The sequence below is a fragment of the Staurois parvus genome, unplaced genomic scaffold (assembly GCF_062004578.1).
Source record: "Staurois parvus isolate SC_StPar_1 unplaced genomic scaffold, SC_StPar_1.0 ptg000153l, whole genome shotgun sequence".
Lineage (NCBI taxonomy): Eukaryota > Metazoa > Chordata > Amphibia > Anura > Ranidae > Staurois > Staurois parvus.
This window is the reverse complement of record NW_028317949.1, coordinates 20156053-20174054: the sequence shown is the minus strand read 5'-3', so window position 1 is coordinate 20174054 and position 18002 is coordinate 20156053. Positions and strand designations below refer to the sequence as shown.

At 40.4% G+C, this 18002-nt stretch overlaps 1 protein-coding gene across 1 annotated transcript in view; it reads right to left on the bottom strand.

Moving 5' to 3' along the window:
• Positions 1–631: 631 nt before the first annotated feature.
• LOC149463736 (cadherin-6-like) overlaps positions 632–18002 on the bottom strand; it is a 483303-nt gene continuing 465932 nt past the window's right edge. The window contains exon 12 of the mRNA XM_089674844.1: positions 632–2372. Within this exon, the coding sequence (XP_089530970.1) occupies positions 1882–2372 (491 nt within the window). The 3' untranslated portion in view covers positions 632–1881. The remainder of the gene's footprint in view (positions 2373–18002) is intronic.

The following is an 18002-nucleotide window of genomic DNA, read 5'->3' as shown; positions in this document are numbered from 1 at the left end:
ATGACTATCCACATTGTCACTGCTGATTCAAAAGCATGCAACTGGCCACACCTAGTCCTGCCCACCACTTTTCTATTCCTGCCCACTACTTTCTGGATTGACAGCATTGTCTCTGCTGCTGAAACCCCCCCACTGTGAGCTGCAGTGTCTGGGAGAATGTGAGAAATAACTAAAGGAGGGTTTGGCTCGCTTAAGTAGGTAAAGGACATTTTGTTTTAACTTTCTCAGGCTTGTGCATTACATGGTAACTAAATATGGAACCACATTAAATTGTCATACTGGAGCCTTTAGATGTACTTTAAAGTGAACATAGAAATATGGAGGCTGCCATTAGAAAATGATAATTTGCTGGCCCTCTCCTGTTAATTAAGTGGCTTCAGCTCTTTCTAAGTCCTTGACCTGGAGCACGTTTACAGATCTTAGCAACTTGCATAATTAGGAAAAGGTTAACATTAGCAGCCTCCATATCTTGGCACTACATTAACATTATGTGAATGCTAAACTTAAACCAATAGTGAGCAAAGTCAAAAAGATGCCATGGGTCAAATGTTTTCCCTAACAAGCTGAGTGGGCAGTGTCATAAAATGTCCACTACAACAAAACCCCATAATAATTCATATTACATACACGGTTTATATCAAAACAACGGCTTTATAATTATTTAAATAAAACAAAAATTACACTGAAATCATACCAAATAGCTGAAATTAACACTGATCAGTAGATAACATGTATGGTCTCATTAATGGTAATAAAGATTGCTCATATCCCAGTTTTTTCTATATAACATTCAGAACACGCCTGTCCAAGAGGTTTCATTCTTGTAACACATTAGTCAAATTATACAGCAACAATATTTAAAATTTTTGGTGTATATAAACTGCAGGATGTGTATCCTGTTAAGTCTCTTACGCAACCTCTACTACTATGTCACCTAGAACAATAGAAACCGTAGATAATGTTCCTGCTCCTACTCTTGCATCTTAATGTGAAACTTCCTGATATCAGACTCTTGTTACATCTGTATAGAATTCTACAATACTTTTGGTGATGTTCAGTACAGAGACAATGTCAACCTATTTTTGTATTTCACAAAGTTTTACATTTGACAGCTGGTATTGCCTTCTCGCAGCCGTTAAAGGGAAAAGAAAGGATCTTTTTTTCCAAGTATTCAATAACAGAAATATCAGAATGTGAAAAAAGTCCAGGTGGGTCTTCTTTTCAAACTGAGACACAACACAATCAGAGGCAAAATGTCAATGGTGAAGCTTGCCAAACCAGTGAGTTCTAATAGATTTGCTCATTACAAGTTAGAAAGACATTAAATCGCATATTCACTTTCAGTTCTTTCATTTGTGTTGATCCTTTTGATGACTTCATACATAACCACTGGGTAAAGAGGAAGGCCCTCTTAAAATGGCTAAGTAGATTTTAAGGCTTTTAGCCAAACCAATACGGCTAATATTTAAACATCTCCAAACATCATAATCACATGACATTCAGTGGGTTCAATTGCCATTGGTGCACAAAGGAACACGTGATTGGTTATGGTAACTGAAACAAATCAGTATTTTAATGAGAGTAGACTGTGTACAAATATTGCTCCCCCTCCCTTTCCTAGTGTTTATAAGACTGATTAGATAAAAAGGGTTGACTAAATTGTGGTAATATATAAAAAAGCAAAGCAACAAATGAAAAAATGCCTCTTGGAAGCTCATAAAGTCTACTATAAAAAGTCTCCAACATTAAATCTGCACAATTTTCAAATATTAAACAACTGGATGAGCAGATGGCTCAGGTAAAGAGCCACCCATATAGGTACTCCTCATTTTTTTAAATGCTGTTTTCTTTTCCACAACTGGAAAGCAAAAAGGCAATATATTATGAGTCTTTGTCACTGTCTGCACCACTATACATATCTGCTAGTTTTTTAAAACGTGGTCCCCAGTCACTCAGATAGTCATAGTCCTGATCACCATCTGTAGTGACAGATTCCAGGGAACTTAGGGATTCTGCCACTGAACCATTGCCTTCATATGCGTATGTTGCTAAGGAGTCATAAGGGGGAGCTGTTGGATCCAGGTCATTCTCCTTTAACCTTTGGTTGATGAAATCTCTGACATCAGTGTTGTCTCTTGCCGATGGAGTTCGACGTGGAAAAAAGAGTGTTTCTGGAACAATATCCCTGCGCAATTTACTGTCTTCTATGGCTTCAGGGTTTCTCAATGTACCAATATCAAAGGCTTGAGTATCTTCCTCTCCACCTCCTTCATCATTGTAACTCACAATGTTATCCCTTATGTCTTCTTTAGAAACAATCAACGGTTCTTTCTTTCTCTGTCGTCGTAAAGCAGCAAATAGGACCACCGTTACTGCAAAAAAAAGAAACCAAAATATGAAACAAGAGTACATTATTCTATCATATATTATGTTGCATGCAAAAAGAAATAACAAAAGGATCTCAGATACACAAAGAATCCTCAAGGGCATATGATGAGCTTGTCCTTTTTTGCTAAATGCTTTTCAGCACTATGTTTTGTACAACACAAAGAAAAGCAGAAAAACAAAATAGAGATTCCTACAGGTATCTATGGTTGTTTAGGGACACGGAGTGATTTTTCAAAGGCAAATAGGCAGTTCACTTTACAACGGAATTTTCTCTTAGCTTAGTAAGAGTGGTGAAGATTCACTTTACAAAGAATATCATCCCAATCATGTGCAAGGAAAATTAAAAATGTTTTTGGTTTGAGAATGATTGGATGATTGAAGTCAGTAGAGTTTTACCTCATTCACTAAACAAAGGAGAATTGTCTTGTTCTCATCACTTTAACTAAGGGTGGCCATAGACAGACATATCACCAAGAGTGAGAGTTAGGGAGATACTTCTACTTCCTAGTACATGGCAGCATCTGCTAATATTTACTTTGCACCTCAACCAATAGTCAGAAATATATACCAGTGTAATAATGAGTTTTATACTATTGGGAGTGTTCTATGCAGGGCTTTTTTTCATAGAGAATAGGTGTAAGAACTCCCCCCTTCTGAATCACTTCTGTCCACCTCCACCTCCTACCCACCTCCGAGCACTGTCCCTTGGTTCCATCCCCTATCCACCTACCAGTACCGCTCCTTGTAGAGAAAATACAGCCAAGTATAATTTTGTATGGAATTTGTTAATGATAACAAAAAGAGCAGTAAAATAGATCCACTGCAGCCAGCAGCAATAGACCCCTCCACCAACAAAGATTCCCTCAGCAACAATCGACCACTCCAATAACAATAGACCCCCAGAAGCAACAACAAATCCCCAAGCAGCCAGCATCAATAGACTCTCCAGAAGCCAACATCAATAGATCCCTCCTTCAACAGTAGATCCCTTCCAGCAACAACAGACTTCCCCAGCAACAACAGACCACCATGCAGAAATAGATCTCTTCCAGTGAAAATAGATTCCCCGGCAGCCAGCATCAACAGACCTTCCAGCACACCCTAGCACCCCTTGCCATTACATATATTCAGTGCTGGAGGCACGTTCCCCCGTGTTCCATTGAAAAAAAACCCTGGTTCTACGTATGAAAATATACCTGTTCATCCTGCCAGAAATCTTGTGAGCTGATATCTTTCTTTGCTCTCTGCCTCTGATGCCTGTTACCAGTCACTACAGAAGCACTGAATTTTGTTAAGATGTTTTCTCAGCAGCTCAGCTCATCCTGCCCCCCTCCCAGCAGTGATTCAGAAATATGTTCTAAATATGTTAGGCAGGCTTAGAGCTGGTGTTCTGGGAGGAGGGAGCATGGTGAGCTAAACTGTTGAGTGGATAACTTTAAGGACTTTGTCCCCTGTGAACATTTGAAGATTAATTGCTCCACAATGTCTGCACCTATAGAGATTAGTGAGGTCCTGTTTTAAAGCCCATTTACTGCTCAAATATGTAAATACTTGAAGTACAGCAATCAAGGAGACCATATTTGTTTATTATTTTCTTTCTGATTCAGTCAGATACATTTTCATACATAACCCCATCACAGTGTAAGAGGGATCTCAGCTTATTTCCACATGGCTGACATGGGCAGCTGGGCTCTACCTTTACATACAGAGTTGGAGAGCATCACACTGAGTTCTGGCCAAACCCACATATTGTTCATGTGTACAGATGTACCTTTCCGTCACATCGTCCTGATCACCCTTTCACACCTGGAGTACTTATGCACAGGCCTATGTTTTACATGTTGTTCAGAGCTGAGGCACCAGAAGTCCAACTGACCTTTCAGGACTCATGAAACATGGTGGCCTGGGCCACCCGATGTGTGGTTCACCCATCCCTTTTCTTCCACCACTACCCACTCCAAAGCTGACCAGGTTTGCACCAGTAAAGCAAACCATTCTTCACCCCCAGGCATTGGCTGTACTTAACACATTACCTTCCATTAGAACACCTCACAGGGGCTTTTTGTTGCAAAAGTAATTTCTTTAGTTTCCAGCTACATTACAACAGACAATAATGATAGTAATAACTTTTCCAAATAATGATGAGGTATAACATATCAGTCTGTTGCATCATGTCAGCATGTAAAACAGTGTAAGAACAAGATGGTACTCATAACCAGATATCAGTCCACAAGTTAAGTTCCCAAAGACCATAGGCAAAGGTATCCACAGTCCCCCCCCCCCCCCCAAAGGGGGAGCATACCAGAAACCCTTCAGCTGACCTCTGCTTTCTGAGGTGCCAGGCAGACTCTCTCTGTACCCAAGCTCCTCCCATTGTATAAAAGGGTACCCCGATGTCGCCACTCCTCCACTAGGAGGAGCAACCCTTAAAGGGGTCTCTACCTGCCTACACTTTTTTTTCCTGATGCAGACATCTGGGAAAAGAAAAAATGCCAAACTGAAGCAAAATGGAAATGGAGGAGAATCGATTATTGCTGTCCACTTTTATTACCTGCTGATTAACTATAAAAGGACTGAAACAACCTATGTATAAAACAACATGTAGCACCAATAAGGAAAAACAAAAGTTTAAGAATGTAGACCTGTCTTTAAATGATGTTACCAATTTATTTGTATCCCATCTGAAATGCCTTGAATTAAATCAAGTTACTTCATATAAATTGCTTCACTACCATTGCTCCTACATCTTTTTATTATATTTTGTGCGCTCCAATATATTACCTAGTGATCTTGGGATACTGTTCCACTGTAGCTGTATTTCATACTTAAGGCCTAATTACTGCAATCTGTGTATGCGTATTTTGACTTACAGAATGCAATTGCCTATGATGAAGTGGTAAATTACTTGCTTTATTTGTTGTGTGCTACATTTTAGCACGTTGCCATTACACCACTAACAACTGGTATAAATACATACTGTTCTTCTATTTCTCTTTCAATTAATAATATTATTGTGAACTCTTTTCTTCAATATTGAGTGTTGAAAATGGCGATTTAAAAAGCTGCCAGCCAAGAACTTACCAACAGAGTGGGGTTTTCAGCTGCTTTTTATCTAGACTGAAAGCAGAATGACTAATGGCATAAGAGCTGCAACATAATTGTCCTATCGTACTTAAATAGGTGCATTGATTCGAAGGAACTGCACAGGAGACCTAAAATAGACTATGGTATAATTATACTGCTGTACTGAAACAACCCCTTACTGTAAATTATGCAGAAATTCTACAGAAGGCTGGAAGTACAGCACTGGTGATTTCTGTGTGGTTTATTTCTAGGAGGAAATAGATTTTAACTGCAATAATGCAGCAAGGAGTCTTTTGGAAGGATTCCCAGCTAGGTCATTTTTGGATGCATTCCTTAGAATTCATCATAGTGTTATATGGGTAAATAATATAACTTTAGAAGCTATTGAAATGTCTTTAATGATATACTTTGTCATGTTGCCATTTGAGTTAAAGGATCACTATTTTAAATATACTGTCTTTTGATAGTGAGTTAAGGCAAAACTCTATTCAGGTATAAAAGACAGCACACAATAATGCAGCTTTGTATTCACAAATAATTAATTAAAATTAGTTTATACAGCTAATAGCATCTTCTAATTTTATGTGCAGCAGTATTTAGACTACGTATTTAGACTAGGAGAGGAAGAGGCAGAACTGGTAGCCAGTCCAGTGAACTGCATGCAAAAATGCTCATTAGAAACAACCTCAGATTTAGTGTTTGCCTATATGAAATCCAAACCCAAACAATATCTGTAGTATTATGTACAAGCTTAACATATTCTTCTTAAATTAGTTTTTCTATAACAAGAAGACTAAATATACATAACAGACAATTTTAATAATGCTGCCTCTGTTTATAGTTCAGAGAAGATCCCAAAAGGTGGGCTACATGTAAAACCCTTCTATACTTCTTTTTAGCTGTTCTTGTGATACTGCCTCTCCTTTCCAGCATCGCTATGCATCTTAAGCCCATATCTTCATCTTTTCTATATGTACTTCAAGAAGGAATAACGTTGACAGCATTAGAAAAAAATCCCCCCTCTTCAACATTACTGAATAACATAAATTACCTTCCTCTGTGGTTTTCTGAACCATAGGTACCTGATTCACAGTCTAGTTATTGCTCTAATTTGGCAAAAATTCCATGCATTGGACTAAAGAATTTTAACATATCGTTTGACAGTTAGATTTAAGTTATCCATTTTTATTTCCAGGCTAAAAACACATGCAGGTATATTTTAATCAGCCTTTATTAGGAAGGGGGGATCTGAATGAGTCCACATACCTGCAGATCAGTCAACCTGATATTTGGGTTAACAGGTCAAAACTGAAAATCACAATCTATTTAACTGGATGGGAAAACATCATATTATGACCTTATCTATGAACAGATGGGGTCATTAAACATGCTGCATAATCTTCTATCCCAGTTGTTTGGTATAGCTGATGTGGTACAAATTTGAAAAAAGGGTCATTTTCTTTCTATACAGAGAATGATTATTGACATACTGATTTATTCTCTGAAGACTGATAAACTAAATGGTTCTACATGAAAGTGTTTTATGATAATTTCTTAAGGGTTGCCAAAATCCTCATTTCCATGGAAATAATACAGCACTTCTCATTTTAGGCCAACATTGGCTTAGATGACATCCTAAGCTTCTCGCGTAATAATTTAAACATGTCTAAAAAAAACTTTATTTAACTCCCAAGTAAGTCATGTTTTCCTTCACTGTAGCTTGCAGTAAACAGTCGGCTATTCGCCGACTGATTGATAATCAATGAGATTTTGCATTAGCAGTGCCAATTCAGATAACCATGTCCCCTGCAAAATCTTTTCATTTTGCTGTACTGTAATCAGACAGAGCCTATGTGAGGGTGACAGATGAAGCTTGGAAGTGACAAAACGCGTTAGGGGATGTGACGTCAAGACGCACGCACGCTAACCGGAAGTGTCACCGTGGCCATTTTGTTGGTTTGAAACATATGGTTTTCAGCCCTTTGATTGCTGATTATATTAGAGAACCATTGAAAGAGCTGGAAGTTCCTTTTTTCAGATGTAAGTTGCTAATAAATTTGTCCCTATGCCTTGGTGATCAGTCTAAAAGAGTCTTCTTATCTTTGTGAGGACCTTGGAAATCTAATCCCGGAAATGAAGGAATGAGAAGAGTTTTGATTCCATAGTATTGAATATGCATACAAATACTCACAGAGGGTAATAGTATTTAGCACTACTGTTTGTTGGGTCACAGTGTGCACACAGAGTTGGAATGGTCACGGAGTGTTCACAATCTGTGTATTATATATATAAAAATTACTTATAATTTTTTTTTTTTTTGTGTGTGTTTTTGCACATTTTGAATGGTTTGTGATTTGCATGAATTAGAGTATTATTTATTTATTTAAGGGTAATGCACTATAGTTTATTTCTTTGTTTTGAGGTTTTTCCGCTGAAAAATTAGTATTATTATCCTTCTTACTGGATGGAAGTTTGGAATTTGGACTTTTGGATTTTGTTGGACACATTTTGTTGGACACATTTTGTTGGACACATTTGAATTGGACATTTTATGATTGTATTTGGTGATAATTTTGAATTATTTTGAATTATTTTAATTTTAATTGTATTTGAATTTTACACAAAAGGGTATTTTATTATAGGGTGACAGCACTGTTCTGACTTGAGTAGCAGTGCAGCAGCGTTGTAACACCACAGGAAGCTGCATGATTGGCAGTCTAATTGGGTATTTGTGAAACTTTGCAGGGTAACAAAGAAAAAGCTGAAAGTGCAGATGGACTCACAATTAAGGGCTTCAATACATATTTCTTTTTAACAGGAGGTCATAGTTTTACTTAAAATTAATGATAAGAAACAATTTCTTGGGAGCTATCCTGTTCACTGAATAGGTTGATTTTTTCTATTTTTTTCTAACCTCAGTTTATCTGCCACACAGCTGTAATAGGTTCACACAATGATGGCAGCTATATTTCATGTCAAAGTGTATGAGGTTTCATGAGAGCTTGCACGTATAAGATGTAGGGTGACAGGAGTAAAGCTAGCAATAGATAAGTTAGTTTTTTTGTTTAACCAGCAGGTTGATTGAAAAAACTGACCCAATTCCACCATCCACACATTTGAGGTGGATGAGGGAATCTTTGTATTCTTACAGTGGGAAGACTTCTCTACTATCAGAATACACTAATTAGCACTGCAGTCTATAGCCTGCAGCAGTGATTGAGTGGACATTTTCCAACAGAGGGAGATCAACTTCTGTGCAACCACAGTGGTCATACATGGATCAAATTGCAGCTAGTCCCTACTGACCCAGCTAAATTTTGATCCATGTATGGCCAGCTTAAGTGTAGTGAGGTAACGGCCCAAGGCCAGTAGAAGTTGGGTTCACGGGTACCTAGATGCACAGGACATATGAGGAGTAACGGGAAATGAAGAGGGTACAAGAGGGAGGAAGGGAAGGGGAGACATAAAAGTCAGGAGCAAAAAGAGAAACGGAGGAGGAAGGTAGGTATGAGGGAGGGGGGCAAGAGGGGAGAATGGGTAAGGGAAGGTCGGTATCGGTTGACATCTTCCTGATTATCACCACTTTTAAAACGTTAAAAAAGGAGTCCCATTGGCTAAATGATAGCTATACAAATCCTGGGAGTTATGTAAAACACTCAATGCAACCCAAATATGAATGTAGGCATCTTGCATAGCATTTTCCTTGGCCATGGAAAGTTCCATTGGGGAAATAAAGTCCACAAATAATGACCTCATGTGAGAACAACTACTGCATGGTTTCCACATCCGCAACACTGGCCAGGGACCAAAAGTACATTATAATTATGGTGAAGTGTACTGGGGCAGCTGTACCAGTGGGTAATGATCTTAAAGCTAGTTTTTAAGCATCTAGATAAAAATAGAAGAAAGAAAACCTAAAAATGAAAATAAATGCAGCCATCACATCTAAGAATTTGTAAGCTTCAATATAATACATGTTTCCTTTTGGGTTTAATACTGCTTTACGCAATTCATTTTCCTCTATTAGTAATGCATTTTCCTATACATATACTGTAAATCAGCATTATCTTCTCTGTTCAATAGGTAGGAACCTGACCTGGTAAAAAAGAAAAGGTGTGCCAGAAAGCAGTACTACTGGACCAAGCAGCAACAGAGAGCTCTTCCTAACCGGTAGAATGGTATGCACCAAAAGAAAATGAGCAAATGTTACAAATCCATTGGTAGGTCAAATAGTAATCATTTATGTATTTAAAGCAAGTATTTAGCTGTTTGCCAGGTGTTCCACTTTAAAGCAGAGTTAATATTGTGTTTGAAATAGGCAGCATGCATACCCGTTAAAATCTATATACTGACAGTCTTTGCTGTACAACATTTTACTGCCTTAAAAAAAAAACAAACAAAGGCATATCAAGTCTTACAATAAAATCAGATAACATGATTTGGGACAGAGCACTGCAGCAGTCCATCCTTAGAAGCATTCCCAAAATGGTCACTGATAGGCTGTGCTTGATGTTATCTCCGCAGTAATTTGCTGAATAATTGGAATTCAAGTAGCCTTTTCCCCCCTCTATCGAGTGGCTAAACAATGCTAATTATTTAATCGAATCAGTTTGAAAGCAGCACACACTCTAATTTGCATCTATCTGTGCTCTTTTTATTGGCGCAGGAATTAGTAAGAATGTCACATGGACGACACTTTATTGTTCCACACTTATGTATAACTGACTGGCAGTATGTGCAAATTCCCTGTGTTTTCTTTATTTATCAGCAAAGAACAGCTAATCTCTCTTGCTTATGACAAAGATGGTACTTAGAAATGCAAGCCGCGTCTCCCTCCACATTGTCTGTTTTCTAGGCTACAGACTATATTTTTGGTTTTACACCATTCAACTCCTATTTTAATTCAATAGAGAAATTATGTTTTGAAATTAGAATATCGTCGGTACTGGCAGATTGCCATTGTCCTTGTATCTGTTTGCCCAACACTGTCCCTTATGCCCTGCCTGTTTCTTTTCCACATAGCCCTTCACTGGCACGCAGTAGAATAATTAACCGTTACGACATCTAGAGAGGAACTGCTGCTTCAATTACACTAATAAGAGTCCACAAACCAGAGAGCTCTGTGCTAAAAGTTGACGAGCAAATGAAAAGACATGTCAGAATTCTAATATATTCTATTTGTATCTTCTGTTTTCTAAAGCTCACTATTGCGTATGCTGCGTTATCCGCTACAACAGAGCAGAAAGGAAAGATGTGATAAAAATATGGCCTAATAAAATCAATATATGCAAGCTGTAAAATCAGCGGCTGAAGCATAGAGAAACATGTCACAGTGAACAATTGTGCCTTTGCCTTTGTATTTCATATTAATGTGCTCCACTCCTGAGTTTATGTTCAAAATGCAAGAAAGGGGGAAAAAACGTTGCAAATAATGGGAAGGTCTTACACGGCTGGCATATAAAAATGCCAACATTCTAATTCAAAAAGAAAGGGCAAATAGAAAAAAGTTTTGGCTGCCATGACGCACCTGTAATCGTTTTATCAACATGGTAACATTCCTCTGAAGGCGATAAAAACAAAGTCGCGGATATTAGGCGTACAACTGCAACTAAACCTTCTTTGAGAAGTTAAAATGCATTACCTGTCTCAAGCCATTGTTAAAGAAAAAATAATCATGAAGCAGTTTTAGCAATTAAGTCCTAAACCCAGGAAATAAATTGCTCTTCCTTCCTTCTAGAGTAAATAAATTGCTTCTTGGGAGATAATTTTATAGTGCTTCTGAATTTAGACTATTTAATTAATAGTACATTATTTCCCACTAACATAGTCATTTCTCAAAATATAAGAGATCTATTAATATGGGAAAGGCATTTTTATTGTCCTTTTGTGAATGCGGTAAACACAAGGGGAAGGTCTCGCTTCTCCCTTATAATCATGTCATTATGTACAGCATACCCAATTGTGTTGTGTTTGTTTGGCTGATACAAGGCTCATCTGTAAATGATTTACACACTGACTGAGTTATTGCTAGCCAATGATTATTTAATGCCTCTCAGTGGAATTAACATGACAAGTCTTCATGCATGAAAAAGGCTGTGTAATCCTTACTGGTCTCTTCTCTTTGCAGCTCGTTACTAAAAATATAATGTAGTGAGAAGCAGGTAGGAAAAAAGCTTTTTTTTGGCAACAGGTATATTGCTTCATTGGAGTTTGAAAATTGTAGCTCAACATGGCAACAAATAGGGTGAAAATATTTTACCGGCATCTCTTGAAATCCAGGGGGTACAGTGAAGGCAATGGATATATGGCTATTTTATAACCAGAATAAAGGCAAGCACTACTAAGGCAAGCCATAGCTGATTACATTTTTCTTTCTTCCACCAAGGGTGGAGGGAAGGAAAATTGCTAGATTCCCCCATCAATACAGTCAGTGTTGATGGTGAAATCCCTGCCACAGTACTATTGCGTTCTGCCAGCAGGGGGCTTTCCCGGCTGGCAGAACACAATGACTATTGCTAGTGGCTACAGCTGCCAGCAGTAATTGCATGTAAAAAGTTTGACACTAAGAGTTCTTAGATACAGATTTCCAGCAGGTAGCACCTTTAAGCTGGCCATACATGGACCGAATCTTGGCAGGTTCAGCAGGGACTGGCTAAGATTTGATCCATATATGGGCAGGCTGGTTGTACCCAAGTCAATCCATCGATCAACCTCGGTACGACCAGCCTGCCAATAGATGGATCAAATTTCAGCCAGTCCCTGCTGAACCTGCCAAGATTCGATCCATCTATGGCCAGCTTAAAGGTGCTGCCAGCTGGGAATCTGTAACTCAGAGTTCTTTATCTTGGTACAAGCTCAGATCCTAAACTGCAGGCAAGCCTTTTAGGACACACCATAAGGCACGTCTTGAATAATAACGCTTCTGATAAAAAAAAATGGGTGGGAAATGGTTCCTACACTAGTTACCAGTGCTGTTATCAGTTTCTTTCAATTAAATTTGACTGCTGGAATATAAATGTTTAAAGCAGCTAGTACCAGCATTGTTCATGAACTGCCAAGTTATACTGTGGCCATGTAAGTAGAGCCAGATATTGGTATTCAGTTACTTAGGGATCAATTCACCCCTTTTAATGACCAATTTATTTTTTAAGCTTAGGTGCCTAGACCAAGTTTAGCAGCATCAGTATGCATCAATTAACAGCTGCACATTCCTAGTTCTCCACTGCAAGGTTAATTAACATTCAAGGGGCATTTCAAGCCACGCTTTAAAAAGTGTACAGGACAAAAAGGGTGCCAAATGAAAAATCCCTAGGAGTCCAAAGTCTTCAACCATTTGCAACAAGCAGGGCAAAAGGGAGGGTGGGGGGGGGGCACACATTCCCCCTTCATCAGGACTAGGAGAATTGTCAAAATGTTAAATTGACTCAAAAGTACTCCTAAGCAGACCGATTTGCAGGCAGAGGATGTTACAAACAACAGTCAGTGTTGGTGTTCACAGTGTATGTCCCTTTCCACTTCTACTGTGGTTGTTATAGGCAGTTGAACAATAAATACTTTAGACTCCTAAGGATTTTTCATTAGTTGCTTTATTTGACATATTACACTTGGGTTTCCCAACTTAGGTGAATGCCCTCTGATGGGGGTCCCTGTCTTTGTGGAGAGCTGCCAAATACAGATCAATTGGGCTCAAGTAATGACCTTGTCTGTATTTTGATGACCTGTGAAAATCCATCTCCATTGCCCTTCTACTACTACCTCTTGGATTTTCAGTCATCTGACTGTTGTTCTCAAATCTCATTGGGCTGGTTTGTTATACACTGCTCAAAAGAAATGAACACCTTTCAGAGTATAGCATCAAGTCAATTAAACTCCTGGGATATTGATCTGGTCAGTTAGGTAGCAGAGGGGTTTTTTAATCAGTTTCAGTTGCTTTGGTGTTAATGAAATTAGATGGGCAACAATGTGATGACCCCCAAAACAGGAATGGTTTTACAGGTGGAGGCCACTGACATTTTGTTCCCTACTCATCTTTTCTGACTGTTTTTCACTAGTTTTGCATTTGGCTGAGGTCAGTGTCACTACAGTGGTTGCACAGACAGTCCAGTGCCTCCAAGATGGAACATCAATATGTGCCATTGCCATAAGGTTTGTTGTGTCTCCCAGCACAGTCTCAAGAGTATAGAGGAGATTCCAGGAGACAGGCAGTTACTCTAGGAGAGCTGGGCAGGGCCATAGAAGGTCCTTAACCCATCATCAAGACCAGTATCTGCTCTTTTGTGCAAAGAGGAACAGGATGAGCACTGCCAGAGCCCTACAAAATGACTTCCAGCAAGCTACTGGTGTGAATGTCTCTGACCAAACAATCAGAAACAGACTTTATGAGGGTGGCCTGAGAGCCTTATGTCCTCTAGTAGGTCCTGTGCTTGGCACCATAGAGCGCAATTGGCATTTGCCACTGAACACCAGAATTGGCAGGTCCACTACTGATGCCCTGTGCTTTTTACAAATGAGAGCAGGTTCACTCTGAGCACATGTGACAGGCATGAAAGGATCTGGAGAAGCCGTGGAGAATGTTATGCTGCCTGTAACATCGTTCAACATCACTGTTTTAGAGGTGGGTGAGTAATGGTCTGGGGAGGCATATCCATGGAGGGACACACAAAACTCTACAGGCTAAACAATAGCACCATGACTGCCTTTAGATATCAGGATGAAATCCTTGGACCCATTGTCAGACCCTACGCTGGCGCAGTGGATCCTGGTTTCCTCCTCGTGCACAACAATGCCCGGCCTCATGGAGAGTGTATGCAGGCAGTTCATGGAGGATGAAGGAATTGATACCATTGAATGGTCCCCACGCTCGCCTGACCTAAATCCAGTAGAACACCTCTGATTTATTATGTTTCGGCTCATCCAAAGCCACCAGGTTGCACCTTAGACTGTCCAGGAGCTCAGTGATGCCCTAGTCCAGATCTGGGAGGAAATACCCCAGGAAACCATCCATCGTCTCATTAGGAGCATGTTCCGACATTGCCAGGCATGCATACAAGTACGTGGGGGCCATACAAATTACCAAAGTACCATTTTGAGTTGCTGCAATGAAATTTCAGCAAAATGGACTAGCCTGCTGCATAATCTTTTCACTTTGTTTTTCAGGGTGTCTTTGAATTCAGTCTTCTGTAGGTTGAAAATGTATTTTCCATCAAAAGATGGGGCATCCTTATGTTCCTAACACATTACCCAGTCCATATCAGTGAAGGTATCCAGCATGGCATTTTTCCCCATTGAGATCTAATGTGTTTTTAAAGTGTTCCTTTAATTTTCCTTTTAAAAACATTTACTAAGTGACCTAGTTCTACTCTGGTATGCTAAATGCATAGTGGTCTTTTGACAAAGTTGAAGTCAACTCCATCTTTGGACCTTCTGCTTGCCCTTCCTCCTGGATGCTTCATCTACAAGCCAACACCACATGCTCACAAGACTCCTCTACCAATGTCTGCCCTCAGGTTACTATAGTTCAATTGATGTGTGAGAGACATCATTCTAGAAGAGAATGTCACATCTCGTCATTTCTGCTATGCCAGGAACACTGCACAACTGCAGATGTGTAGTCCACTGCATACACTAATTCTGACACTTGCATGTTAAATAACCTTGAGGGTCATTTGCAGCTTAACAAAGCAGGGATCTTGGATGGAAATGCACTGCATGGCACAATAAATGTCCTATCACTCAAAAAGAACAGAGAGGAAACTAAATATTAACATAGAATAATAGCTGTAATAATGCACTTATAAATAATGACATAATGGAAGTCACCTGATGGACAGTAGTAGAAGAACTGATTGGTCATGCCGTAAGTCACAAGACATTGAAATATATATGAAAGTAAATCAAAACTTAAACAAGCATTAGTCTTTTCCGCAAACAATAAGGTAGACTGTCAGAGGATGTACATTTGTTTGCAGGTGGGGGTCTATATGTTTGAGAAAGTCAAATGCAGTGCAGCTCTTGGGTACTTGAGAGAAAGCCATGACCATTTGATAAACCTGGTATAAACAAACAGATCTTTTAAAAGAAGCTAACAGTTAGTAAGAATACTTGACACTTCATACTGTAGTACTGCTGTACCTTCAGGAAACAAACATTTGTTGGCAATCAACAAGATTTAATTTTGCATTGTCTTTTATTGAAGTATGATGCTAAATGTACACTACACAATTACTGTATGTGACATCATTATGTGCATACTGTTAGCATTATGTTGGCAGACATAGTTACATGAGAGCAGTAGGAGGCTGCAGTGAAAGTCACACAGGAAAGGAAACAAGAAGAGAGGCTAGAGAGAACCAGAAAAATAATCACACAGGAAAGAGCAACTGGAAAGAGACTGCAGAAAAACAATCAAAGTGGAGAAGGAAATGGGGAGAGAGGCTGAAGAGAAACATCCATACCGGAGAGGGGTGAGAGACTGCAGAGAAACATCTAAATTGGAGAATTGAAAGAGGCTTCAGAGAAATATTCATAGTGGACAGGGGTGAGAGACTGCAGAGAAACTTCCATGCTGGAGGGGGTGAGAGGCTTCATAGAAACATCCATACTAGAGGGGGTGAGAGGCTTCAAAGAAACATCCATACTGGAGAGGAGGGAGAGAGGCTGCAGAGAAACATCCATACTGGAGAGAGGAGAGAGACTGCAGAGAAACATCCATACTGGAGAGGGGAGAGAGACTACAGAGAAACATCCATACTGGAGAGGGGAGAGAGACTGCAGAGAAACATCCATACTGGAGAGGGGAGAGAGACTACAGAGAAACATCCATACTGGAGAGGGGAGAGAGGTTGCAGAGAAACATCTAAACTGGAGAGGGGAGAGAGGCTGCAGTAAAATATCCATACTGGAGAGGAGGGAGAGAGGCTGCAGAGAAACATCCACACTGGAGAGGGGAGAGAAACTGCAGAGAAACATCCATATGGGAGAGGGGAGAGAGGCTGCAGAGAAACATCCATACTGGAGAGGGGAGAGAGACTACAGAGAAACATCCATACTGGAGAGGGGAGAGAGGTTGCAGAGAAACATCTAAACTGGAGAGGGGAGAGAGGCTGCAGTAAAATATCCATACTGGAGAGGAGGGAGAGAGGCTGCAGAGAAACATCCACACTGGAGAGGGGAGAGAAACTGCAGAGAAACATCTATATGGGAGAGGGGAGAGAGGCTGCAGAGAAACATCTAAACTGGAGAGGAGTGAGAGACTGCAGAGATACATCCATACTGGAGAGAGGTGAGAGGCTGTAGAGAAACATCCACACTGGAGATGGGAGAGAGACTGCAGAGAAACATCCATACGGGAGAGGGGAGAGAGGCTGCAGAGAAACATCCATACTGGAGAGGAGTGAGAGACTGCAGAGATACATCCATACTGGAGAGAGGTGAGAGGCTGTAGAGAAACATCCACACTGGAGATGGGAGAGAGACTGCAGAGAAACATCCATACGGGAGAGGGGAGAGAGACTGCAGAGAAACATCCATATGGGAGAGGGGAGAGAGGCTGCAGAGAAACATCGAAACTGGAGAGGGGAGAGAGGCTGCAGAGAAACTTCCATACTGGAGGGGGTGAGAGGCTTCATAGAAACATCCATACTAGAGGGGGTGAGAGGATTCAGAGAAACATCCATACTGGAGAGGAGGGAGAGAGAATGCAGAGAAACATCCATACTAGAGAGAGGAGAGAGACTACATAGAAACATCCATACTGGAGAGGGGAGAGAGGCTGCAGAGAAACATCTAAACTGGAGAGGGGAGAGAGGCTGCAGTAAAATATCCATACTGGAGAGGGGGGAGAGAGACTGCAGAGAAACATCCACACTGGAGAGGGGAGAGAGACTGCAGTAAAATATCCATACTGGAGAGGGGGGAGAGAGACTGCAGAGAAACATCCACACTGGAGAGGGGAGAGAGACTGCAGAGAAACATCCATATGGGAGAGGGGAGAGAGGCTGCAGAGAAACATCTAATCTGGAGAGGGGAGAGAGGCTGCAGAGAAACATCCATACTGGAGAGGAGTCAGAGACTGCAGAGATACATCCATACTGGAGAGGGGCAAGAGGCTATAGAGAAACATCCACACTGGAGATGGGAGAGAGACTGCAGAGAAACATCCATACGGCAGAGGGGAGAGAGGCTGCAGAGAAACATCCATATGGGAGAGGGGAGAGAGGCTGCAGAGAAACATCCATATGGGAGAGGGGAGAGAGGCTGAAGAGAAACATCTAAACTGGAGAGGGGAGAGAGGCTGCAGAATAACATCCATATTGGAGAGGAGGGAGAGAGGCTGCAGAGAAACATCCATATGGGAGAGGGGAGAGAGACTGCAGAGAAACATCTAAACTGGAGAGGGGAGAGAGAGTGCAGAGAAACATCCATACTGGAGAGGAGGGAGAGAGGCTGCAGAGAAACATCCATACTGGAGAGGGGAGAGAGAGTGCAGAGAAACATCTAAACTGGAGAGGGGAGAGAGGCTGCAGAGAAAC